Source organism: Lagopus leucura, unplaced genomic scaffold (assembly GCF_019238085.1).
Source record: "Lagopus leucura isolate 7727_CA_CO unplaced genomic scaffold, USGS_WTPT01 239-5_obj-0_obj, whole genome shotgun sequence".
NCBI classification, from domain to species: Eukaryota; Metazoa; Chordata; class Aves; order Galliformes; family Phasianidae; genus Lagopus; species Lagopus leucura.
Genome location: NW_024962730.1, coordinates 1 through 23,840, shown reverse-complemented (window position 1 = coordinate 23,840; position 23,840 = coordinate 1). Strand labels below are relative to the sequence as shown.

Below are 23,840 nucleotides of genomic sequence, written 5' to 3'. Positions count from 1 at the left end.
AGGAGCACAGCGCTCATCCAGCTCCAAGCCCTGCTGTGTGCAGGTCGCCAACCAGCAGCCCAGGCTGCCCAGAGCCACATCCAGCCTGGCCTTGAATGCCTGCAGGGATGGGGCATCCACAGCCTCCTTGGGCAAATCACAGAATCATCTCATTTCTGATTAATTTAGCATCAGGAGAACAGGCTTGCATTCTTCCCAGTCCCCAGTTACTCCTGCAGCCCTCTCTGATGCCCTCCCAGTGCCAGACCCCTTGCAAGTGTGTTCCAGCATTTGGTGTGGGTTTCTCCCCCCAGCCCCATGTGCATGTCAAGGCAGAGCACACGCATGGTTGCACCCCAGAGTGATGAGAACCCTGCCTCAGCAGCCCCATGACTCTCCCCATACCCCCCCAACACAGACAGACAGACCACATGCATTCCAGGTGTTTATTGGGGGCTATGGCCATGCTGTGATGCAGCTCAGTGATACTTGCGGGCCAGAGCATGAGCCACAACGTTGACCAGCTTCTGCCAGGCAAATTGGCAGGCAGGAGTGAAATCCCTGGCAAAGTGGGAAGCCAGAACGATGATCAGGATGTCCCCAAGGAGCTGCGGGAGAAAGTGGAGAGCAGGAAAGATTAGTGCTGCTTGGACAGCCAGGGAGCATCTCCTCTTCCTACCCAGCACAGCCTCAGCGCTTGCTGCTGGGGCTGCTGGGCCCAAGTGCTCACTCTTTGCCTAGAAAGCTCAGAGTCTGGGGGGAAAAAAAAGTGGTCTGCTCCATCCTTGCGAAAATAAAGGGAGAGCGGGTGGAGAAAAAGCATTGAGACTGTTTTCCTCCATTCTTGGGATGCTGGTTTGGCCTAATATCCACCTTGCAAAACACTGCTTGTAATTTATTTATTTGTTTGTTTGTTCGTTTGTTTGTTGCAAATGAGGAAATCTACACATTCCTATTTGCAGAAGTTAGGGGAAGAAAGACTGCCCATTCCAACCCAGGTTGCCCAGAGAATCTGTAGGAGCCCCATCCCTGGAGGTGCCCAAGGCCAGGCTGGATGGGGCCCTGGGCAGCCTGAGGCAGAGGACACGCAGCCCACGGCAGGGGGTGAGACTGGGGGGCTTAAAAGTCCCTTCCAACCTGAGCCATTCTGTGGTTCTATGGTTCTATGATTCTATGATCCAGACAGGCAGCCCATTCTGGATAAGCCATAAACCTGCTCTGTCTTTTCAGAGCTGCTGTTCTTCCCATACAATCACAGAATTCTATAGGATGTATGACTTCCTTCAGTGCTCTGCTGAACATCCCTCCACCTCTGCTTCCTCCAGTCCAGCCTGCGCCTTCCTCTGGTTTGCTTTCATTTGTTCTCAACCCAAATGCCTCCTTTAGCTTACATTCTCACAGTACTTTCTCCTTCCCATTGCTACACTGACACAAAAAAATGGAATTCTTCAGCCTGAAAGCCACCTGCCCTCCTGCAAAGACTTCTGCACTCACTGGGTCTATGCAGGGATGCTGACTCCACCAGATAGAAAGTGCTCAGCCAGCGTGGCTGGGGCAGCCCCCATGTTTCAAAGCAAGGCATTGCACAGGGAACGGGCTCAGGCTGCCAACATCTCCTCGTGCCAACATCTCACCCTGAAGTTCTCGGGGTCCACGTGCAACTTGTCGCAGTGCAGCTCCGACAGCTTGGCGTAGGTGTTCTTGATGTTGTCCAGGTTCCTCACGGCTTCCCCAAAGGAGCTCAGCACTTTCTTACCGTGAGCACGGACCCTGGGGTTGCCCATGATGGCCGTGGGGCTGGAGAGGTTCCCAAAGGACGCAAAGAATCTCTGGGTCCAGGGGTAGACGATCAGCAGCCTGCGGAGAGACGAGGGACACAAGCACACACCATTAACACTCCCTCCTAAAACTGCAGTGGTTTCAGTATCCTGGCAGCAGCTGAGCCCATCCCGGAGCAGACCTACCTGGCCAGGGCTTCGGCACCGCATTCCTCCACGTTGACTTTGCCCCAGATGCTGGTGATGAGCTGCTTCTCCTCGGCGGACCAATGCACCATGGTGGCGGCGGGGTTGGCGTGCGGCTGTGGGAGCACTCAGAGCTTGGAGCTGAGCTGCAGACCCCGGGGGGTTTTATCCCCTGCTGACAGCTCCTCCCCTCCCCGCGCCGTGGGGTCATTGGCTGGGATGGGTGGGGGTTGTGCTGGGGGGCAGGAGGGGCGGTCAGGGTGTGGCAGCAGCCAAGGGGCCTCCGGTCATCCCGGCTCTGACCCTTCCTCCAGTGCTGCCCTGCAGACCTGGGCCTCTTTTCACAGAAAGGGCTGCACATAGAGTCATAGAACCATAGAATTGCTCAGGTTGGAAAAGACCTTAAAGATCATCAAATCCAACCATCCTACCCTCACTCTGCCAACCCTCCATTAAATCGTGTCCCTGAGCACCACATCATCCAAACAGTTTTTAAGCACATCCAGGGATGGTGACTCCATCGCCTCCCTGGGGAGCCAATTCCAGCGCTTAAAAATCCTTTCTGTAAAGAAGTTTTTCCTGATATCCAACCAAGAGCCGGCCTCCATTTGCAACACACGCATGGGCCTCCACACGCACCTCTCCCAGAGCTGCCCCATGACATTTTCCAGCATGCAGCCCGAGGCCATGCAGCACAGGGTTGCTTCAGCAGCAGAGGCACCACGGGCTCCACGAACACTGAAATGGACTTTAACCCCATTACTATGACAAACCACGACCTGGGCCGTTTTCTTTCCATTTTGGAAGCTCACCCATCAGCTGTAAGGTGACAAGGCCACATGCCGAGCTGCTGCACAGGGACTGAACAGGATCGCTGCTTTCACCCTGGTTCTGCTTGTGTTCACATCCGTGAAGAACAGGGGAAATATGCTTTGAACTCCAGAGTTGTCTCTGCTGCACCTGATGTGGGCTCAGAAAACAGCCAAAGCTCAGCTCGGGGGTGTCCAACAGTTGGATCCTCCCCCAGCGAGGGGAGATTGAGGCTGGATATTGGAAAACATTTCTTCTCCCAGAGCGTGACGATGCAGTGGCACAGCTGCCCATGGTGGTGGTGGAGTCACCATCCCCAGAGGGGTTCCAGAGCCACAGAGGGATGTGACCAGTGGGCATGCTGGGGTGGGTTGGGGTTGGGCTCAGAGATCTTGGAGGGCTTTTCCAGCCTGAATGATTGTATGATTCTATGACAAAGCTGGCACGAACCACATCTTCCCCGGGTTGAGGAGCTGTTCAGACACCTCGCAAAGTGCTCTCCTGTGCCGCCCCTGAGAACACAGCGCGGGGTGCCTTCCCAGGAGCAGTGTCCCTGCATGAGAGTGCTGAAGGCTCATTCTAAACAAGTGGAGCTACCATTGCATGAAGTATCAGAAGAATGAATTATTGGTATCTGTAACCAGTGACATCCAAGAGGCACAGGGGCATGGTGAAGCAGCAGCAGGAGGGGAGAGTGCTTGTATGGCAGCAGAGCTGGAAAGGGGCTGAGATCCTCCTCAGAGTCCTGGGCTTGCCTTCCTCCGTAGAATCACCGAATCATTGAAGGTTGGGAAAGATCACTAAGATAAAATCCAGCTCCGCTGAGCACCACTTATTCAGTGTCCTCCTGGCCTTGTACCAAAAATAAAGGAATGGGAGGAAAATCAATCAAAAGAAAGAAAATGCTGAGGGAGACCTTCAGCCTTTTAATACCCTTTTCCCTTCTAGTTGTATGCATTATATTACACCATGGAGTAGATCTGAATCGTGGATTAGAGTTGCCTGCATCTGCCTTGGGCTGGTGATACCTGAGCACGACTCTCACTGTGCCCAGACACCTGCAAGGAAGACAGCGCTTTCTGTCTCAACACAAAGTGTCTTCTGTCCTTGTGACAGCAAGGACACCCTCCTTCCACTGAGCAGAGTGCTTGAGGAGGGGCCAAGGGGCCGTGGGGGCTTTGATACCAGCAGTGAGTCAGAGGAGGAGAGGGGGATGCCATGGGCAGGGGTGGAGCAGGGACAGCGGTACAGACTTGGTGCCGGGGGTTCTTGGTGCATCCCCTCTGTTTCCCCTTAGAAAGCAGCACGTCATGCCTGCTGCTTTTGCTGCCCCGTGCTCATCTCAATAGGATGAGTGGTTCTCCTGTGCCAAGAACAACCCCCACCCTAGGGAGCCCTGCGCTGTGCACATTTAAACACCTCTGCGGTTTGCGTGCAGATGGCATCAATTGATTGTGGTTCCAGAACATCATTAATAGTTACTACTGCTGACAGGATTAATCCCCCTCTCCTCCCCCACCCAGAACTGCAGAATGGGCAGTGCAGGGTGAAGAAGTGCATAAACAAGGTCTGTGCAAGTCTTGATAGCAAAATGTTTATCTGCAACCTGCCCCCACCCAGCTGGCTGCTGGGCTAGCATGAGTCAGCTCCTTTCAGGGAGGCTGAATGCCAGAAATGAGCCAGGAAGGATTAAAGCCTTCACTTTGTTTATTCTCTCTTAAATATATGATTCCTCTGTGTCAGTAAGAAAACTCATTTCCACAGACATAGCCCCAGTGCAAACCTCCCAGAGCTGTGCCTGCCCAGACGTGGGCTTGCAGGTTTGCTTTCCAGAGACAGATCCCACAGAACCCCATAAAACCCCACTGAGCACGAAGCACTCCATAGAGCCAACCCTGCCCCCCTGAGCTCCCACCGTGCCCACGTCCCCCACCCCAGCCCCAGGCTGCACAGGGACACACGGACAGCAGATGAGTGTCACTGAATGGACTTTATTTGCCTGTCACAAGCTGTCAGCCTCGGAGCATTTCTGCAGGTGCATGCAGTAGCTGTAGGGTGCTCCGGGATCTTTGCTGCTGGTGCTTAGTGGTACTTGCGAGCCAGGGCGTGGGCCACCACACGGACCAGCTTCTGCCAGGCAGCCTGGCATTCAGGAGTGAAGTCCTTGCTGAAGTGGGCGGCCAGGACGATGATGAGGATGTCACCCAGGAGCTGTGGGGATGGGAGGACCCTCTGTTAGCAGTGCCCCGAAGCCAGCCCCTCTCTGTGCCAGTGCTTGCACCGGCACCAGGGAAACCTGCCTAGGCTTAAAGATGACCCTATAAAGTACAGCCCTTGTTAAGACATACCTTAAAGATGACCCTATGAAGTACAGCCCTTGTTAAGACATACCTTAAACTCATTAATCCGTTTGTTCAGTCTAAACATCAAAGTGCACAATGTGCAAAACACACCAGTTCCTGTCTTGGCTGAGCCACTGGGCCCAAAGCTTTCCATCTCTCCCTCTCGGGCCATATTTCCTCCCTCTACCACTACTATGAGAAGAGTCACAGGCTATGCAGAAATCCTCCATTTGGCTGCAGGTGGGAGCTCCGGGGAGTGGGCAGCACAGCCACACTCCTGCTGGCATGTGGGACCTCCACCACCCCTCCCATCTCACTGCTTGGCTCTCAGCATCCAGCCACTGTCCCTTGCTCCTCGCCCATCTCCATGCCATGTTGCACTCTTGCTCCTTCACTTTCCCCTTGGCTCAGACTTCTTTCCACTCCAACAGTGGCTTTTGCTTTGCTCTCCCCTCCATTTCTGCACTGCAGCCACCTCCTCACTGCCTTTCCTTCTCCTTTGTACCCTCACTGTCACCCACCCATCAGCCCCTCCATCCCCTTCATTCCTTTCTCACTGCTGCAGGTTGGTTCCCTTCCTCTCTGTGTGTCTCACCTCTGACCCCAGCCTCCAATTCCACCTAGGGGACATCTATGGGGAACACCCACACATGGGTCCTGGGGGACACAGGGAGAATCTCCTCTTGGAGATGCATTGGGCTGGGACCCAGGCAAGAGCACGGCTCACCCTGAAGTTCTCGGGGTCCACATGCAGCTTGTCACAGTGCAGCTCGGACAGTTGGGAGAAGGTGTTCTTGATGTTGTCCAGGTTCTTCACAGCATCCCCAAAGGAGGTGAGCACTTTCTTGCCATGGGCACGGACCATGGGGTTGCCAAGGATGGCGGTGGGGCTGGAGAGGTTCCCAAAGGACGCAAAGAACCTCTGGGTCCAGGGGTAGACAATCAGCAGCCTGTAGGGAACAGAAGCACATACACCTCCAATTGCAGCCATTTCCCTACTCAGGGAGCAGCTGAGCCGGTGCCCATAGCTGGACCTACCTGGCCAGGGCTTCGGCTCCGCAGTCGGCCACATTGACCTTGCCCCAGAGGCCGGTGATGAGCTGCTTCTCCTCAGCAGACCAGTGCACCATGGCGGCAGTTGGAGGGTAGCGTGTGGCTGTCGGTACGGAGGAGGTCTGGGCTCTGCTCCCGCGGGGATCGCACGCTGGTGAGCGGCCGTCTGTGTCCCCACTTTTATCCGCTCCGCCGGGCCCCTCCTCTTCCCCGTGCACCCCGCAATTGGCTGCATCTCAGGAGGGGCCCCCAGCCTTGGCACCTCGGGGGAGGGAACGCGGCATCAGGGTGGGGCACAGGGCAAGGTGCCCAGATCCGTGGCCACACCACCGCCCAGCCCCCCCGGCTCCCCGCTCTGCAGCTCTGTGACTACGCCGTACATCCCCATACATCCCCATACATCCCCATGCATCCCCATGCATCCCCATGCATCCCCATGCATCCCCATACATCCCCATACATCCCCACGCACGGTGTGGGCATGGCACCGTGTGCCCACCCCAGTGCTGTGAGCTGGGTGCCCCTCACACAGTTCCAAACCACAGCACTCCGCCTTGCTTGAGGCAGGAGACCACAACTTGGGTCTGTTGGGTCCTTCCTCCCAGCACACCAAACCACACGCGTGTGGTTTCTCTCTCTTCCTCTTCCTGCCAGGCTTGGGTTCTCCTTGTTCTTTCCCATCAGCTATTGAGCAGCTTGCTGACTTCGGGGTAGCATTGAGTGAGCTGGGGGCAGCAGGGTGCAGAGCTCCTGCCTCAAAGAGCCTGCAGGCAGAGGGAAACAAGGTGGGCTCAGAACACAGAACACAGAGATCACCTGCATGGCATCAGTGCACGGGTGACCTAGGAAAGGTGGGACACACTGGGTACACCGGGGACAGCCTCACCGGCAGCAGGAAGGCAGCACCTGACCTGACCCACTGACATGGCAGTGTGTTGGGAGAGCTGCCTGGGGCTGCCAGGCTGCTGCCAGCAAGCAGGACTGGAGCTGGACGTAATGGGGCCAGGACCTGCTGGCCCAGGGGTGGATGGCCATGGAACAAGGCACTGGTGCTGGCCATGGGCTGTGGCTGACACTTGTGCTCAAAGATGCACCAGTTCTCTGCACACTTGCTTTGGAAAGGGCTTGGTAGAAGGGCTACAAAGAGCTGAGTTGGGTGCGTGCCTGCACTGTAGCTGTGACTTCTGCCTTCTCTCTGATAACAGGGCAGGAGGGCGTGGGCAGGAATTCTTTGTGCCAGGATCCAGAGGTGTCCCCGAGCTGCTCTGCAACCTTGGGCATGCTGCGAGCCACATCTGGGCTCAAATGGGGATGGGAGCCTGGAAAGCACCATCTGCACAGTGAGGGGACTTCAGGGAACTTTTGCTGCTGAAAAGCTGGGTGTAGGGGCAGTGAAACCAAGTGCTCTGTCCTTTCTGTGTGTGGAATGATCATTCTTGGAATACTTTTTTGCCATAATAGATTCCTGCGACTATTAAATTCTGCCTTTAATAATTTGAGAATTATAACAATTTGGACAAGGGCAGAAAACCAGTACCATAAATTCACAGAATATCCCAAGTTAGGAGGGACAAAAAGGATCATAGAGTCCAACTCCTGGCTCCCTTTCATGCTTCCTTCCACCAAAGATGTTACAAACAACACACCTCATCTCACTGCAACTGCACGTTTTTGTGCAAAGACTTGTTCCACTCGAACTGTGGAAGTTCACAGCATTAAATGCAGGGATGTTGCTGATTCCTCAGTGCAGAACCAGTGTCCTGTTTGTATTTTGGGGTATGTTTGTTTGCTCAGGTCTTGAATGCTCCCTGTGTTTATCCAGCTTAGACGAATCTCACCTGCAGGAATTCATGGAAATAAGACATGTCCTGCAGTACCGTGTATGTGAGCTCCTCGTTCCATTCCCAGCCCCCACCCTGACCCTACAGAGAGGCAGAGACTCTATCCTGACTGCAGCAGTGTTTATTTGGCAGCTACAGCCCAGAGACCCCAAGGACTCCGGCAGCATCTCCACATGGCTCAGTGGTATTCGTGGGCCAGTGCGTGGGCCACCACACGCACCATCTTCTGCCAGGCAGCCTGGCTGGCAGGAGTGAAGTCCTTGCCGATGTGGGAGGCCAGGACGACGATCAGGATGTCCCCCAGGAGCTGGCAAAGGAGGAAGAAGAGAAGCCATCAGCCAGTGCTGTTCCCAGCTCCTTCATACCACGTAGCCATCCCAGGGCAGTGATGGAGATCCATCACGATGCAAGGAGCCCATTTCCTGCAGCCCATGCACTGTTCCTGGCACTCTGGCACTCGCTGGGATGCTGGAACATGCTGTAGCCCCCTCCTCCCCAAACACCTTCTCTACACCGGCTGTGCCAGTGACCTCTCTCAGCTCTGGATGTGCTTTTTCTCTCCCTTCGTTTCCCCACTACCCTGGCTCTCTTTGACTCAGATCCCCCCATTCTGTTGAAATGGCTGTGTCTATTTTCTGTCCTGGATTAACCATTCCCTCAAGCTCCAAGCTCATCTCTTCCCCACCAATCCTGTCTTTGTTTCTTCTCTTCTCCTCCCTTGCTGCTCCAGGCTGATGTTGTCTCTCTCCATTCACTCTGCAGACTGCACGTAAATCACCCCACATTTTGTGCTCATCCACCCCACCAGCGTGCATCCCTCCTCTCGCACACCTCAGTCCCATAAGTGCTGCCTGTTCTCCCCAGAGGCTCACCCTGAAGTTCTCGGGGTCCACATGCAGTTTGTCACAGTGCAGTTTGCTCAGCTGGGCAAAGTTCTTCTTGATGTTGTCCAGGTTCTTCACAGCCTCCCCAAAGGAGGTGAGCACTTTCTTGCCATGGGCACGGACCATGGGGTTGCCAAGGATGGCGGTGGGGCTGGAGAGGTTCCCAAAGGACGCAAAGAACCTCTGGGTCCAGGGGTAGACAATCAGCAGCCTGCAGAGAGATGGGGCACACAGGAACACACCTCCAATTGCAGCCATTTCCCTGCTCAGGGAGCAGCTGAGCCGGTGCCCATAGCTGGACCTACCTGGCCAGGGCTTCGGCCCCGCAGTCGGCCACATTGACCTTGCCCCAGAGGCTGGTGATGAGCTGCTTCTCCTCAGCAGACCAGTGCACCATGACGGCAGCTGTAGGGCTTGCTTTGGGCTTCCCTGAACAATGAGTAGGAGGTGAGGCCAAAGACTACCCATGGATTTTTATACACTACTCACGGCTTGCCCTAATCTCAGTTGACATTTCCATTGGTTGCGTCTGGGGAGGGAGCAGAGCTGCAGAAGGAAAGATAGCAAATTTGGATGCTGTCCAAGGGGAAAAGGGGCCCATGCCCCTCTGCCTTTGAGTGGACCAGCCTCATTTCACACTCGTGCTCTCGCAGCCACAGCCCTGAGTGCAGATGGAGCTCCCTGCACAGCCCTTCCATGGCCACAGGTTTCCAGTGTCACTGCCAGTGGTTGGGGACTGAACTTGTGGAAGAGATCCAGTGAAATGGGCAGTGATGTCAAAGAGCTCACAGCCTTTACCTTGGCCTTGTTTTCAGATTCTCGATGGTGCTTTGGTGCCTGCACTCCTGGGAATCCATTGTGAACAGCTCCAGGCGTCGTCAGCCCCAAAACTGAAGGATCAGAGGCTTTCCAGGAAACAAGAGCCCAGTGCTTATCCCAAATGTAGGCCTCCTGCTTTGAATTCAGGATTCTCCTTTCTTGTCAGTACTCGTAAAGAGTTTCACAGCTGTTGTCTCTTCCTATTGTCCATAGTTGTTGCCCACAGTAGTTCTCCATAGTTGTTCTTTGTGTTGCGTGGTTCTCCATAATCACCCATAGCAGTTCTCCATGGTTATTGTCCATAGTTGTCCATTGAATCAAAGTGTTTTTTTTTGGCAGCAGGAGAGGCTGTCAAAAAAACAAGCAAAGCACTCTTTGCACTGTCATTTTATAACGATGCACCATGGGATGCTCTGTTGCACTCAGTTATGCGAGTAGCCGGCGACAGTGAGGAGCTGAGCCCTGCCTGACTTCAGCTGCAATTAATTGGCCACCTAGCCACAAACTGCACTGTTTTACCAATGGCAGCTCTGAGCCAGAGCTACGTGTGAGCAATTTGTTCCTGCAAATGCTTTCTCATTTGGTGTAGACATGAAATGAGGAGGTTGCAATGACAACAAATTGCTCTACAGATGCAAGTTGCAGATTCCTTGCAAACGGGGTGGGATGGTGAGCTGGTGGCTGCTGTCCTGCAGCTCAGGAGCTCCATCCCACAAGGGCAGATCCAGACTTCCAACCTGGGTGTAAGGGGAGATACTAAACCAAGAGATGAAGAAGCAGCTCCTGAGGCTTGCTGACCTTCACCTGATTTCTCTTTTGCTCCTGAGTAGAACCTGAGGCTGCATGCCCCCCTTTGCAGCAGCTGGGCTGTGGTCCACAATGAGCTCACAGTGAGGTGGATTCAAACTGGATGGTGTCTGCAAGACTGGCAAGAAGCATTCAGCTCTTTCTGCCAAGCAGTGAGATGACTGAGGGATGCTCAGCAAAAAGCAAAGAACAGCTCAGACAGTCCCAGCCCTGCACTCTGCTTTGGAGGTCTTCTTCAGGGGTGACTCCATCTCATGCATCTCTCTAAGTCAGAGCTCATTTGCACTCACATGGGACAGATTCACTTCACCCACAACCCTTTCCCAGCATCCTTCCATCCTGCTGTCTCCTTTGGTCTGACTGGAGGAGCCCCATGTGTGGCTCTCAGCTTCTTGGTGCACACTGGGCAATGCCAATTCCACGGACAGGAACTCTCCTATTTTACAGAATCATAGGATCATTGTAGTTGGAAGGAACCTTTGAGGGCAATTGACTCCAACTGCCCTGCACTGCACAGGGATGCACAGCTCCATCAGGTTGCCCAGGGCCTGACCCAGCCTCCCCTGCAAAGTCTCCAGGGATGGAGCATCCAGCTCAAATCTGGGCAGCCTGTTCAGTGCTCACCACCCTCACTGTAACAGACTTTTTCCTTACATCCAACCTAAATCTCCTGTTGTGGAGCTTGAAGCCATTTCCCCTTGTTCTGCCAGCAGACCCTGCTCAGGAGCCTGTCCCCTTCTCTCCTGTTGCTCCCCTTCAGATGCTGACAGGCTGCTCTCAGCTCACCTCGCAGCCTCCCCTTCCCTTCTCCATCTGCGCAGCCCCAGCTCCCAGCTGTCCTCGCAGGAGAGCTGTTCCATCCCTGGATGGTTTTCGTGGCCCTCCTCTGGATGCTCTCCAACAGCTCCACGTCTCTCCTGCACTCCGCATCTGGACGCAGGGCTCCAGGTGAGGCCTCACGGCGCAGAGCAGAGGAGGATCACCTCCCCGACCTGCTGGTTGCTCTTGTTTTGCTGCAGCCCAGGATGCAGTCGGCTTTCTGGGCTGTGAGGGCACAGTGCTGGCTCACGCCCAGCTTCCATCCATCAGCACCCCCAGGTCTTTTTCGGCAGGGCTGCACTCAATCCTTTCATCCCCCGGCTTGTATCGCTAACGGGGGTTGCCTTGACCCAGGTGCAGACCTTGCACTTGGATTTGTTGAACCTGACGAGGTTCAGCTGGCCCCAGTGCTCAGCCTGTCTGTGTCCCCCTGGATGGCATCCCGTCCCCCTGCTGTGTCACTGCACCCCGCAGCTCGGGGCCATCAGCAAACTGCTGAGGGTGCACCCGACCCCACTGTTGACATCACTGATGAAGATATTGAAGACATTATGGATAAATCATCCTGCTGGCAGCAAAAGGCAGCTCACAAAAGAAGCAATGTTTGTTGGTCACTCTGATTGCAGCACACAGCACCCTGCGCCAAGCTTTACTTATCAGCAGCAGTGGCAGATGAAGCCTCTGGACCACAGCCAGTCACTCTTCTCTCTCCTCCAGAACTCACAAGGGCTTAAGTTGACAGCTGAAATCCTGTAAGCATCTTTGCTCCCTGTTTGTTTCTGTAATGGTCAAAGTGAGGAGCATATAAACAGGAGGGGGAATGGCTGTTTGCAAGGGTGGGTAGTGATAGGACAAGGGGGAATGGTTTTGATCCTGTGATTGTATGATTCTATGAAATAAGGCTGAAATGCCATTTGCTGGTGGACAGGAGAGTGTTGTATTGTAGGAAAGCTGTTCTGGTTTCTGTTGGCTTTTTGCTTTTTCCCCCCATCCCTGCATCCTCTGCCTATCACTCAGGCTGGATGTGTGGCTCACAGGGGTCACAAGTGCAAATCCCTGCTTTATCTGCAGGAAGGCAGGAAACACATTCCTAAATCACGAGTTTCTTCATTCTGAAACAGATGTATCTTTCCCTGCTGCTTTTTAACTTACTTCTGAATAAGACTGATGTTCTTAGACAGAACCCTTCCATTACAGTGAAAAACCGTTGTTCATTAAGCCAATCTGAGTCAAGATTGTCTGATCCTATGTAAAAACTGCCCTCAGCCCCTACTCTGCAGACATCTATATCTTCTTGCAGGGAGCATCTTCTGCTCAGAATGCCCAAGGCTCCTGGAAAGAGCATTTTCATCTGATACAGAAAACGCTTTTTATCACCTTGAGGATACATTTTTCAGTCTGAGCTGCCTTGAGGGAATCTCTCCAAATCTCTACCCTTGCACACACTGCAGGCTGAGAAGCGTCCGGCCCTGCAGCTCTGCCTTCTGTGCAGAAGAGGTCAGAAATATTCCCTGGTGATTTCTGCAGACTGAAAGCACCGCTTGGTGGGCTGGGACGTGCCAAGTGCTGGATGAGAGGCCTCTGTCCCCACATGTCCCCACATGTCCCCCCTTTGGCAAACCTGACTGTCTTTTTAGACCATGACGCTCCCCAGAGCCCTGAGCCCTCTTTCCCTTCTGGTGCCCTTTGCTCCCACCCTCCCCACAACAGGAGCACACCAAGCAGTTCAGACAATGTGCTTTTTTATTGACTCTCACAGCTGTGTCCTGCTCTGGGAGCTCAGTGGTACTTGTAGGCCAGGGCATGGGCCACCACGCCGACCAGCTTCTGCCAGACAGCCTGGCAGGTGGGGGTGAAGTCCTTGGTGAAGTGAGCGGCCAGCACGATGATGAGGATGTTCCCCAGGAGCTGCAGGGAGAAGGGAAGCAATGCGGTCAGCATGGTGTGGAGCGTCCCCTGCCCTGCACAGGACCCAGGGGCTGCAGCTCTGAGGGGTTCAGAGATGCTCTTTCTGCAGGAAAATGTCCTGTGCTCACCACAGACACCAAGATCCACCTGTTCCGTCCTTGTCTCCCACCTGCTTTCTCCAGCCTCTCCACTGTATTCCCAAAATGTTTCTGAATTTGTTTTTTTCCTGCCATGAATCCCCATGCCTACTGGAGCTGGGGCTCAAGTCAGTGCCACGTCTGTCTGCTGCATCCCCAAAGCAGGGGCAGGAATGGAAGCCAAGGGCCTCATCCAACCCCCACAGCCACAGCCCACCCCTGCACCCTGCTCTCCTCTGCTCCCCTCGGCCCCCCTCCTTCATCTGCTGACCTTGTTCCACACGCAGACCTCTCTGACTCTAATCCCAGCCTGCTGATCTCTCCCCATCAGCACCCAGCCCCTGAGATCCCTGCATCTTCATCCCACATTGGCTTTTCCCTCTCCTCCCATATATGTCATCCCCAAGGCACGGTGTGCCAAGGAGAAACTGCACATGGCCCTCGTCCCCTTGACCCTCAGCCCTACTCAGCCTCTCACCTTCCTTCTGCTTTTTTCCAACCTCCAGGCACTCAGAGCATCTCCCTCTATCTGTCCCCAGATTTGTCCCAGCCTGGAGCCCCTTCCTTCAAATTACTAGATGCACAGCCTTCCCTCTTTCTCTTAAGCACTTTCCGTCCAAGCCAGCCCCTTTCCCTTCAATACCTAAAATATCTGCTACTTAAGTTCCCCCAGAACCCTCCAGGCAATGCTCCACAGGCCGGAGGGACAGACGGACAACCTCAGCACAGCTCACCCTGAAGTTCTCGGGGTCCACGTGCAGCTTCTCGCAGTGCAGCTCCGACAGCTTGGCGTAGGTGTTCTTGATGTTGTCCAGGTTCTTCATGGCTTCCCCAAAGGAGCTCAGCACTTTTTTGCCATGAGCACGGACCTTTGGGTTACCAATGATGGCTGTGGGGCTGGAGAGGTTCCCGAAGTTATCAAAGAACCTCTGGGTCCAGGGGTAGACGATCAGCAGCCTGCAGAGAGATGAGGGACACAAGCACACACCATTAACACTCCCTCCTAAAACTGCAGTGGTTTCAGTATCCTGGGAGCAGCTGAGCCCATCCCGGAGCAGACCTACCTGGCCAGGGCTTCGGCACCGCATTCCTCCACGTTGACTTTGCCCCAGATGCTGGTGATGAGCTGCTTCTCCTCGGCGGACCAATGCACCATGGTGGCGGCAGGGTTGGCGTGCGGCTGTGGGAGCACTCAGAGCTTGGAGCTGAGCTGCAGACCCCGGGGGGTTTTATCCCCTGCTGACAGCTCCTCCCCTCCCCGCGCCGTGGGGTCATTGGCTGGGATGGGTGGGGGTCCACACCGGGGGGTTTGTTCTGGGCTGGTCAGTGTGCACAAGGCGTGGTCTTCCATGAAAAGCAGTGACCAGCTTAGCAGGCGGCTCTGGACGCAGCAGCCCTTATCTCGCTGTCCCCACTGCAGCCCTCATGTAGCACCCCTACAGAAGGCACCAAGCCCCCTCTGCATGATGCACTCACATGGCTTCGCGCCTGCAATGCCCAAATGTTGTCTCCTCTGCAGCATTCATGGGCTCCCTAAACCTGGGGGGTATTTCTCAGACAGGTGGCAATGAGCCTGGGCACTTTCCTCACCCTTCTGCCCAGAGCAGCTGCCTGGGAAAGCTGAGGGCTCTTGTCTCTGGGTGCAGCTATGCAACTCTGGAGCGTAGGATCGTAGCACCACAGAGTTATTTGAGTTGGAAGGAATCTTTAGAAGCCCTTAGGGCTGAGCAGGGACAGCCACAGCTCCATCAGGTGCTCAGAGCCCTGTCCAGCCTGAGTTTGGCTGTCTCCAGGGACGGGACATCAACCACTTCTCTGGGCAACCTGCACCAGTGCTTCATCAGCCTCATTATTTTCCTTCTGTCCAGTCTAAAGCTCCCTTGTGTTCTCTTTTCTGGGAAGTAGAAGACCTCGCATAAGGCCAGCAGGATCAGCCACTCTACAACCAGACCAGTCACGTCCTGGTTCAGAGCCTCACCAAAGTCTTCTGCTTGGCTCTGGGCCTCAGACTCCATTTGAAATGGGTTTTTGGTGCTCCTGTGCACAGGCACACTAAGCCAGGGTGGGAGGCATGCAGAACCCCAGCAGGACTGTGGGGTTTGGCTCTTTCCAGAGGCAGTCTAGAAGGCTTCATCCAGTGGAGATATGGTCAGTGGGCATGGTGGTGATGGGCTGATGGTTGGATTTGATCTTAGAGCTCTGTTCCAGCCTTAATGATTCTATTGCAGGGTTGTTGAGCTAGATGACCTTTAAGGACCCCTTCCAAGTCAAGTGATTCTATCATTGTATTAATGGGCATGACAGGGATGGATTGACTTGATGATCGTGGGAGGTCTCTTCCAGCCTCTAGGATTCTATGGTTCTATGATTCTATGATCGGACCTCTGACCTGTGCCACTTACAGATCAGTGCTGGTTCACTGACCTCCATGGAACAACACTGAGCAGTGGCACAAACGCAGCACTCTGAGCACCCCATGCAGCTGTGGGTGTCCTCACTCAGCGCAGGGGAATTGGGCCAGAAGCTTTTTAAACGTCCCTTCCAACTGAAACCACTCTACGATTCATCAGCCATCCGAATGTGATCCAGTTGGGATCACTGATGGATGCAATCACACTACAGATTCTTGCTGCAGCCCCCTAGGAGAAATTCTTACATTGTACTATCTATTTATCGAATTATGCGCTCATTTATTTGGAATTCCTCAGTCCCACGCGCGGCCCGGGGGCCCCTTCCCGCAGCGAGGCAGCGCCCGCAGTGCGCCGATAACGCCTGCAGGGTGCGGGCTGCCCGGCGCAGATAAGCGCATCGCACAGCTGGCCGGAGCCTGCTGCAGCTCTCACCTAAAGAGCAGACGCAGAGCCACGCACCCGCGGTTCCTGAAGAGATCTGAAGGCTTCGGAAGCTCTTCAGTTCTCACCAAGACTCGTAGAATATGTGCAACCCTCCGTGGCACACAGATACTCCATCGTGTGTCAGCCAGCACAGCGCTGAACAGAGCTGGCCAGGACAGCTGCGTGCTCAGCTGGGAGGCAGTGAACAGCCTGGAGTGCTCCTCTCATGTCCTGCTTGGTTATTGCTTCTCTTCCTGCAGTCTGCTTTGCCTGGCAGACCCGCACAAAGGATAAAATCCAAGCTACATCTGGGTTTATTATTAGCAACACGTTTGCCTCATCTGTGATGGGAGTCTCATTTTCAGCTCGGTGAAGCTGAACTTCCAATAAAAAGATAATGATGTTTTTCTTCTGCCTGTGAGCCTGCAGTATGACAGAGTTTGGGGAGGGGTGGCTGGGACAACAGTGAGCGTCAGACGCAGTGCTCAGAGGAGAGCGCTGCAGGATTAGTGTTAACGAGGATCTGTGGTCAATAAATGCCGACTTTCTGTAGTCCATGGAAAAGCAGGCAGAGAGGAAAGAAACCCCAGGTCCCTGCCCCACACCATGGACCACTCAGATCCACTCTCATGGGTGCACTGTGGAGCAGGGTCACATCTCTGTGAGATGGATGATGGTGGTCCTGAGAGCCACGGGAGGGGGGAAGCAGAGGAAATGGGGCAGAGGTGCTCTTCACTGTGCCATGACAAGCTCACGTGGTGCACAGCTGACCTACCCTTGCCATGCTGCTGATGCAGAGCTGCTCCAGGGGCAACAGCAGCCTTCAGGCTACTGCCCAGGTGAACCCCAAAATGGGAACCAGAGCAGAGTCTTACAGAACAGCCGCAGACGCAAAGGGACAGGCAGAGCTTCTGCTCTGGGCCCTCTCAGGACAAACTTCATGACGAATTTAGGAAAATGGGAGCAGCAACCAGCTGGCCTGAAGCACCATAACTGATTCACCTTGCCGTGCCTGAACACAGACACGGAGGATTTCTGAGGATGCCTTTTTCTTGGGAGGGAACAGGAGGCAGAAAAACCCCAGAAGATGTATGGGCACGGCACAGTGCAGTCAGAGCAGATGGTTTTGCAGCAGGCAGAAAGTTCCATGTTATTGCTGTAAGGAGAGCCATCCAACTGAGCCTTGGCTCATCACCCAGCTGAAAGGCAGTTCAAATGGCTTCTGTGCCACAGCAATAAACCGAGGGGGAACATAACTGTGAGTTCTGTGAGCACTGCTCTGCTCCCACAGCATCTGCTGGTGCACAGCATCGGGTCTGTGCAGAGGTCAGTGCCCCGGCTCTGCAGCCTGGATGCTGCTGCAGGACCTGTTCATTCCATCTGCACAGGTCAGGAACACAGCATTTCTGCATTGCTGGTTGTTAGTGAACTTCTGACTTCAGCAGTGAATAAAACACAAAGCAAAGCACTGGTTCTAGCTGCTGCCTTAAGGAGTGCAGTGAAATTCACGGGGGTCAGGGGCTCACTCCTAACCTGGGTGTCTCAGTTAGGGATCCTGACTTTACCCTGCATGCATGTTTGCTCTGATCCAAGAGGCACAGAGCAGCCCTGGCTGTGCTCAGGTCATTATTCTTGTGATTCAATGCCAGGCACTCAGAGCCCGAGCTTCATGCCATACGAGTTACTTACAGTGCAAACATCAGCACTGGAGCTGCCTTACAGCCTTGTGCTGTGCTGATTTAATATCATGGGAAATCTTATGTGTCTGAAACTCTGGTCTCATGTGCAGTTTGGGGCTGTTCACAGCAGAAATGCACAGAATTGCACAGAGGAGCTCTGGGCTCTGCAGCAAAGGGCTCTGGCCCTGTTCACACATCCCTTTCCCCATATCCTTGTAAAGGAATTCTCCAGGCTCTGTTCAGAAGGGATGTGAGACACGAGGTCAGGTGTGAGAGCCAGGATATTCAGACAGACGTGAATGATTTAATTACACAACTGCTGGCTTATCCCTCAGCACAAGAAGGAATCCAGAAAGGGGCCAAAGCAGCTCAGTATGGATGAGGAGGTGTCCCAAGGCAGTTCCATTTGAGGTAAGCTTTTCCCTGCCTATAACTGAGCTGATGATTTGCTCTCACCCCTGCTCCTCACCAGGGAGCCCAGGATCATTGCCAGCATGTCAGAGAATCATAGAATCACAGAATAGCCTGGGCTGCAAAGGAGCACAGCGCTCATCCAGCTCCAAGCCCTGCTGTGTGCAGGTCGCCAACCAGCAGCCCAGGCTGCCCAGAGCCACATCCAGCCTGGCCTCCAATGCCTGCAGGGATGGATGGGGCATCCACAGCCTCCTTGGGCAACCTGTGCCACTGCCTCACCACCCTCTGGCTCAAAATCCTCCATCTACTCAGCACAAGGATGCAGACCCGTGGCCAAGAGTCCCAGCTTCTGTTCTCCCACCAGAACCCACTCTGCCTTGGGCTGGGGGCAAACCAAGCCCTGAGAACACCAGGATGGGGTGTATTGGGGCACAGTGCAATGGGCTCCTGGAGCAGCCTCAGCCCTTCGTGCTGTGCTGGGAGCAGCATCCCCACAGCACAACACCCCCTATCAGCTGCCATGCAGCCCGCTGCCCCCCTATCGCCCCCCCGGCAGCCCCACGCCCTGCCAGCCCCACACCAGATAGTTCCTCACCACCCTGACTGCAGCCCCAGATAAATCCAGCACCGGGCTGCGCCCACCGCACCGCCACCTGCTTGGGGTTGGCAGAAGTGGGCTGGGGTCTGGGCACGCCTCCACCCAGCAGCTGCTGTTGTTTCCTGGGGTCACACTGCTGTGCAGCTGTGGTAGCTATGGGAAAACCGAGTTTTCCTCCCATTGTTTTCCTTACGGAGGAGAGAAGTGATGCAGGGGAGGATTTCAGGGTCTTCTTCATTGCTATTGCCCAAAATGCTGACAGTGGTGCCAAGTGAACACAGCACAGCTGGTGGGGCAAAAGGGAGCTGAGCCCCCCATCTGCTCCTCCATCAGTGGGGTTCCTAAAGGTGTTCCCAGGGGGTTCTGTGCAGGAGGTGAGCATGGGAGGAGGGAAGGGGAAGAAGCAGACCCACAGAGAAGGTCCCTTGTGGGACCATTCAGGTGAAATACACAGACCGTGAATCACAGCGCCCTGACCAGGAAGGCAGCAGTGCAAAAATGTCTTCAAGCATTATGAGATGTTGACTGCTATACTATTATATTATTATATATGCTATGCTATTATGTTATGTCCTATATGGGACACCGTTTCCTACAAGTGACGCTGTGTCCTACGTGTCACATTGTGTCCTGCTCTTGGTATTGTGTACTGTATGTGGCAGTCATGTTCTATGTGCAGCACTGCATCTCACAGGTGCCTCCGTGCCTTAAAGGTCGTACTGCGTCCTGTATGTCACTCATGTCCTACAAGCAACTCGAGCCCCCTCAGCGTGGAATTCCTTCTGGGGAACTTCTACAGTGCAGGGCCCAAACTCACAGCTGTGGGCTCAGGAGAGCAGAAAGTGGCTGCAAGGCCACTGCCCAAGGCTGGACAGTGGGTGTTCCCCATTGCCAGGCAAGAAGGGAGCAGGGAAGGACCCCCATCCGCCAAATACCCAGTGGGAACCACAAGAACTGTGTCCCAGACGGTGCAGCCCCAGGCACTTGCTAATGGAAGGTGCCTGTGAGCAAAGAAGGCTCCTGTGGGGCCAGGAAGGTGCAGTGCTGTGCTCGGAGCTGGGCCTTCCTCCTCCTGTTTGCAGCATGGATGAGGAATGGCGAGCACTGCACTTTCTGCATAAGTTATGTTCCCCAAGTGCATTTGAAGCAATGAATGCTGGCAGTGGACCGGGGATGGACCTGAAGTCCGTCACAGATTTTACTCAGCTCACAGAATCATTGAGGTCAGGAAAGACCTTCAAGATCGCCAAGCGCAGCCATTAACCTGACCCACCAACCCCCACCGCTCAGCCCTTGGGCCCTTTTAAATCCCCCCAGGGGTGGGGACTCCACGGGCATTCCTCTCTTAACCACCTTCTCCATGAAGGAATTACTTTTCATGCCCAATCTAAACCTTGCAACCTGGGACTGCTGCACAACACCAGGCCATTGCACAGCACTGCGTCGTAGAGTGGTTTGGGTTGGAGGGGACCTCGAGGATCATCAAGTTCCGACTCCCCTGCCCCAGGCACGGCCACCAGCCTCCAGAGGACTGCTGTACAACACGAGACCAGCACACAGCCTGCGACCATCACACAATATTCGACCACTGCACTCAGTGGGACCACTGCACAGCACCAGGTCGCTGCACACAAAGCCTGACAGCACCGCATGACGTGAGACCGCTGCACTGAGCTGAGCTGAGCGCAGACAACAGCCCACAGATATTGGCTCCCCCACCTCGAGGCCCACGATGCTGGGGCTGCCCTGCAGCAGGGCACTCAGGTGGGCTCTCAAGCCCACGTTCTGCAGCAGGATGCTGCAAGGAGCTCCCAGCAGCGCTGTGCTGAGTCACGGTTGCGTGTGGTTGCCACGGGGCGATAACACGGCTGGTGCAAACAGCGCGGGCAGGGCAGTGATAAGGCCTTTTGGCTCACTTTTGTGCTGCGTCACAATTCTGAGACAGCAGAAAACACTTCTGCTGAGGCAGTGTAGCAGCCAAGTGGAAAATATTTAGTGCTTCTTTGGTATTTATTTGTATTTTCAAAGCAGAGCCAGGAGAGCTCATGGCCCCCGGTTACTCACCAAGGGCTGGACACGTGTCCTGCAGCTGTGGGACTTCCCAGCTGCCCTCCATCCCATGGTGGTGACCAGGGACCATAATCCCAAAGGACAAGTGGGACACGTCCTGGTAGCCAGCCCCTCTTCTCCAGGGAGGTGGGGGAGTCAGCAGGGATGGAGGTGTTTAAGAACCACGGAGATGTGGCACTGAGGGACGTGGTCAGCAGGTGTGATGGGATGAGTTGGGGTTGGACTTGGGGGTCTAAGAGGGCTTTTCTGACCTTCATGGTTTGATGATTCTATGACCCTGTGTCTGACCCTATTTCTGTGGCACACAGCCTCGCTTCCCTGCACACAGGAAGGCTTTTGGGAGCTCAGAGAGCCCCCCAATTCCCCATGCAGGCGCAGCTCCTGATCCACCATCAGTTCGGCTGGTGTTTGGTGTTCAGCAGTGGGGAAACTGAGGCAGGGCAGCCTCTCACCCCAAAGGTCCCAGGCAGGGCAAGGTCCCCATTAGGAAAGGGATCCCAGAGTGGCTGAGTGCTGCCATACCACACCTGTCTCCAACAAGTGAGATACAGCAAAATGCAATCCTCTCTACCTGGGCTTCCAGGAGCATTCAGGATGGAAGTGCTGCCAGACCCACTTCGTCTCAGCTGCCTGTCGCCCCCAGAGCTGCAGCTGTATGCCATCCCCTTCCCACCAGGCAGGCAGACTGCAGCTGGAGGCACCACTGCTGCTCCGGGATGTGCTTTGTTCTGTCCATTCATTTTGCAAATCCTCCAGCGTGGGGAAGAGGAGGATCAGACCTCAGGGTAATGTGAGGAGCAGGCCAGGCAGCAGCTTTGCTTTCCGTCTGTCTTCAGCAGCCCAATGCTCCGACCAGGAGCAGCTCAGCTCTCAAACCCAAAGCCAAATGAAAGCCAACGCTCCTCTCCAGGCAGGGAAACTGAGGCACAGCTTTAAGAAAGAATGAAAGGAGGGAAGAAAAAAAAAACAACAGAAAAAAGAGGCCAGGCTGACCCTAACCCCAACCCTGACTGAACTCTTGCTCCCCACAGGCACCCATGGGTGCTGGCAGGACATTTCATGGAGAAGCTGCTTGCATGTGCTGAGGGGGCACAGCAGCAATAAAACCCTCGCTGTGAATTTCTGTCTTCACACTTTTTTCTCCTCCACACCCATTTCCTCCTTTACTTTGAGTCCATAACAGCGCTCACAGAACTCCACGTGCACCTCTTCGCAGTGGACATCAGCCATGGGCACAAGCACTGGGATGCCTTCTTATCCAGCCCAGCCACAGATCCCTACAGCACCCATCTGGGCTGGGAGGGCTCCAAGGTCTCCTCCAGGCACCCTGATCCACAGAAAGCAGCTCAGCTCCACCCCACTGTGAAAAGCCCCCCGTGACAGTGTGTGCCCCCGTGCAGATGGAGCTGTGCTGCAGGGAGGTCACCCCCAACCCTGAATCTGAGCCACGGGCACTGGGTGTAAGGGCTGAGCTGGGAAGGGATCCAGCCCTGTGCACAGAATCACAGCATCACAGAATGATTTGGGTTGAAGGGACCTCAAGGATGATGAAGCTCCAACCCCCCACCAATGCAGGGCCACCAACCTCCACATTTCATAGCAGCCCAGGCTGCCCAGGGCCCCATCCAACCTGGCCTCCAACACCTCCAGGGATGTGTTCAAGGCTTGCTCTACTTCTGTGTGTCACTCCCTGGCATTTACACCCCAGTGTCCAGGATGGGGATACGTCCTTCCCCTGCCAGACCTCCATCAAACCAGTGTCCACGGTTTAGACCTTTGAGCTGGCACTTCCCTGAGGTAGTTTCTCTTTGCAGTAAAGCCCCTCCACCACCCCCTGTGCACCACATCAGCTCCCTGAGGTGGGCATTGCTCCACAGAGCTGTGCTCTGCCCCCTTCCCAAGGGCTTCCGCAGCGATGGGAAACTCTCAAACACCCAAAATCCCATTTTCCCCTGGTTATGAGGGGGAAGAGGCAGCCCTGCATCTCTTCAGACCGTTTTCCACCCACTAAACCACCCAAAGGAACATGGGGGTCCCTCTGGTTGGTGTCCCTTCCAAGGCAGACAGGAGGATCAGAGTTAGACATGCAGAACAGTCTGCAGGTACTGTGGGGAAAGGACCCCACATGTGACAGTGCTTAGTCCTTTCCCCACCCCTCCTGGCAGCAGGAGGCCCTGCCTTCACCTGCCAGAAAACTTCCCTTAGAAAACTGCCCATAAAAGCAGTTCCACTTCTGTATTCTAGTGGGGGGATCCTCAGAGACATCCAGCTTTGATGCAGTTTCCTTCTGATTTCCAGTTTACTGCTATCCATGGTCAATTTCCAGATGTTGCTTTGTCAGTAAATGCTTTCTTTCAGCTTAGTGAGACCTTCTTTCCCTCCGTAGGTTTGTACAAGGCGTGTTGTTTTGCTGGTTTAAAAGAATCAAGGTCTCCTGATCTCTGCTCTTAAGCAGCAGTATTCCCACACGTAGATCAGTGTCTGACCCACTGTCAGCCCTTTTCTTTCACTGCTTGGTGTCTGTGTCAGTGTGTGCATGCAGGGAGATGAGCACATTCATCCTGCCAGGCTCTGCTGTGTCACAGTGCTGCTGCTCATGGTGAAGCCTCTGATTGAAGTGCTTTGGGCCAAAGGACCCCAGGACTACTTGTGGTTTTCACTGTGTGTGTGAATCACAGAATCACAGAATGGTTTGGGTTGGAAGGGAGCTCAAGGATCACGAAGCTCCAACCCCCACCAATGCAGGGCCACCAACCTCCCCATCTCACAGCAGCCCAGGCTGCCCAGGGCCCCATCCAACCTGGCCTTGAACACCTCCAGGGATGGACGGGGCATCACAGCCTCTCTGGGCAGCTGTTCCAGCACCTCACCACTCTCTCTCT

The 23,840-nt window shown here is 54.7% G+C and overlaps 4 protein-coding genes and 1 long non-coding RNA gene across 8 annotated transcripts; 1 reads left to right on the top strand and 4 right to left on the bottom strand.

Moving 5' to 3' along the window:
* Nucleotides 1–411: 411 nt before the first annotated feature.
* Nucleotides 412–16,268, bottom strand: LOC122190754 (hemoglobin subunit epsilon). Of its 3 annotated transcripts, none has more exons than XM_042890846.1 (4): nucleotides 16,207–16,268; nucleotides 1,944–2,059; nucleotides 1,614–1,836; nucleotides 412–587 (listed from the first exon to the last, which is right to left on the bottom strand). In XM_042890846.1, exons 2-4 carry the CDS (start codon nucleotides 2,033–2,035, stop codon nucleotides 459–461), a joined length of 444 nt encoding a protein of 147 aa, XP_042746780.1. In that variant the 5' UTR covers nucleotides 2,036–2,059; nucleotides 16,207–16,268; the 3' UTR covers nucleotides 412–458. The 3 variants fall into 3 exon arrangements, with proteins under 3 accessions (XP_042746780.1, XP_042746779.1, XP_042746781.1); XM_042890845.1 differs by lacking the exon at nucleotides 16,207–16,268 and adding an exon at nucleotides 2,583–4,263; XM_042890847.1 differs by lacking the exon at nucleotides 16,207–16,268 and adding an exon at nucleotides 2,756–4,263.
* Nucleotides 4,725–6,323, bottom strand: LOC122190752 (hemoglobin subunit beta). Its single transcript, XM_042890842.1, has 3 exons — nucleotides 6,134–6,323; nucleotides 5,823–6,045; nucleotides 4,725–4,964 (listed from the first exon to the last, which is right to left on the bottom strand). The coding sequence occupies exons 1-3, from the start codon at nucleotides 6,223–6,225 to the stop codon at nucleotides 4,836–4,838; spliced, it is 444 nt and encodes a 147-aa protein (XP_042746776.1). The 5' UTR covers nucleotides 6,226–6,323; the 3' UTR covers nucleotides 4,725–4,835.
* LOC122190755 (hemoglobin subunit beta-like) lies at nucleotides 8,093–9,298 on the bottom strand. Its single transcript, XM_042890848.1, has 3 exons — nucleotides 9,179–9,298; nucleotides 8,862–9,084; nucleotides 8,093–8,296 (listed from the first exon to the last, which is right to left on the bottom strand). The coding sequence occupies exons 1-3, from the start codon at nucleotides 9,268–9,270 to the stop codon at nucleotides 8,168–8,170; spliced, it is 444 nt and encodes a 147-aa protein (XP_042746782.1). The 5' UTR covers nucleotides 9,271–9,298; the 3' UTR covers nucleotides 8,093–8,167.
* Nucleotides 13,044–16,295, bottom strand: LOC122190753 (hemoglobin subunit rho). Of its 2 annotated transcripts, XM_042890843.1 has the most exons (4): nucleotides 16,207–16,295; nucleotides 14,428–14,543; nucleotides 14,098–14,320; nucleotides 13,044–13,226 (listed from the first exon to the last, which is right to left on the bottom strand). In XM_042890843.1, the coding sequence occupies exons 2-4, from the start codon at nucleotides 14,517–14,519 to the stop codon at nucleotides 13,098–13,100; spliced, it is 444 nt and encodes a 147-aa protein (XP_042746777.1). In that variant the 5' UTR covers nucleotides 14,520–14,543; nucleotides 16,207–16,295; the 3' UTR covers nucleotides 13,044–13,097. The 2 variants fall into 2 exon arrangements, with proteins under 2 accessions (XP_042746777.1, XP_042746778.1); XM_042890844.1 differs by lacking the exon at nucleotides 16,207–16,295 and having other exon boundaries at nucleotides 14,428–16,102.
* Nucleotides 16,296–21,122: 4,827 nt separating this feature from the next.
* LOC122190757 lies at nucleotides 21,123–22,077 on the top strand. The gene is made up of 2 exons (XR_006182214.1): nucleotides 21,123–21,155; nucleotides 21,542–22,077. It is a non-coding gene; the product is annotated as an uncharacterized LOC122190757 (long non-coding RNA).
* Nucleotides 22,078–23,840: the final 1,763 nt, after the last annotated feature.

Excerpts from the sequence above, each read along its gene's own strand:
- LOC122190754 (XM_042890846.1), bottom strand. The coding sequence starts at position 2,035 with ATGGTGCATTGGTCCGCCGAGGAGAAGCAGCTCATCACCAGCATCTGG. Across the intron at positions 1,837-1,943 it reads GGTGCCGAAGCCCTGGCCAG|GCTGCTGATCGTCTACCCCT; the intron begins GTAGGTCTGCTC and ends GTCTCTCCGCAG. Across the intron at positions 588-1,613 it reads TGGACCCCGAGAACTTCAGG|CTCCTTGGGGACATCCTGAT; the intron begins GTGAGATGTTGG and ends TTTCTCCCGCAG.
- LOC122190752 (XM_042890842.1), bottom strand. The coding sequence starts at position 6,225 with ATGGTGCACTGGTCTGCTGAGGAGAAGCAGCTCATCACCGGCCTCTGG. Across the intron at positions 6,046-6,133 it reads GGAGCCGAAGCCCTGGCCAG|GCTGCTGATTGTCTACCCCT; the intron begins GTAGGTCCAGCT and ends TGTTCCCTACAG. Across the intron at positions 4,965-5,822 it reads TGGACCCCGAGAACTTCAGG|CTCCTGGGTGACATCCTCAT; the intron begins GTGAGCCGTGCT and ends CCATCCCCACAG.
- LOC122190755 (XM_042890848.1), bottom strand. The coding sequence starts at position 9,270 with ATGGTGCACTGGTCTGCTGAGGAGAAGCAGCTCATCACCAGCCTCTGG. Across the intron at positions 9,085-9,178 it reads GGGGCCGAAGCCCTGGCCAG|GCTGCTGATTGTCTACCCCT; the intron begins GTAGGTCCAGCT and ends ATCTCTCTGCAG. Across the intron at positions 8,297-8,861 it reads TGGACCCCGAGAACTTCAGG|CTCCTGGGGGACATCCTGAT; the intron begins GTGAGCCTCTGG and ends CTCCTTTGCCAG.
- LOC122190753 (XM_042890843.1), bottom strand. The coding sequence starts at position 14,519 with ATGGTGCATTGGTCCGCCGAGGAGAAGCAGCTCATCACCAGCATCTGG. Across the intron at positions 14,321-14,427 it reads GGTGCCGAAGCCCTGGCCAG|GCTGCTGATCGTCTACCCCT; the intron begins GTAGGTCTGCTC and ends ATCTCTCTGCAG. Across the intron at positions 13,227-14,097 it reads TGGACCCCGAGAACTTCAGG|CTCCTGGGGAACATCCTCAT; the intron begins GTGAGCTGTGCT and ends TTCTCCCTGCAG.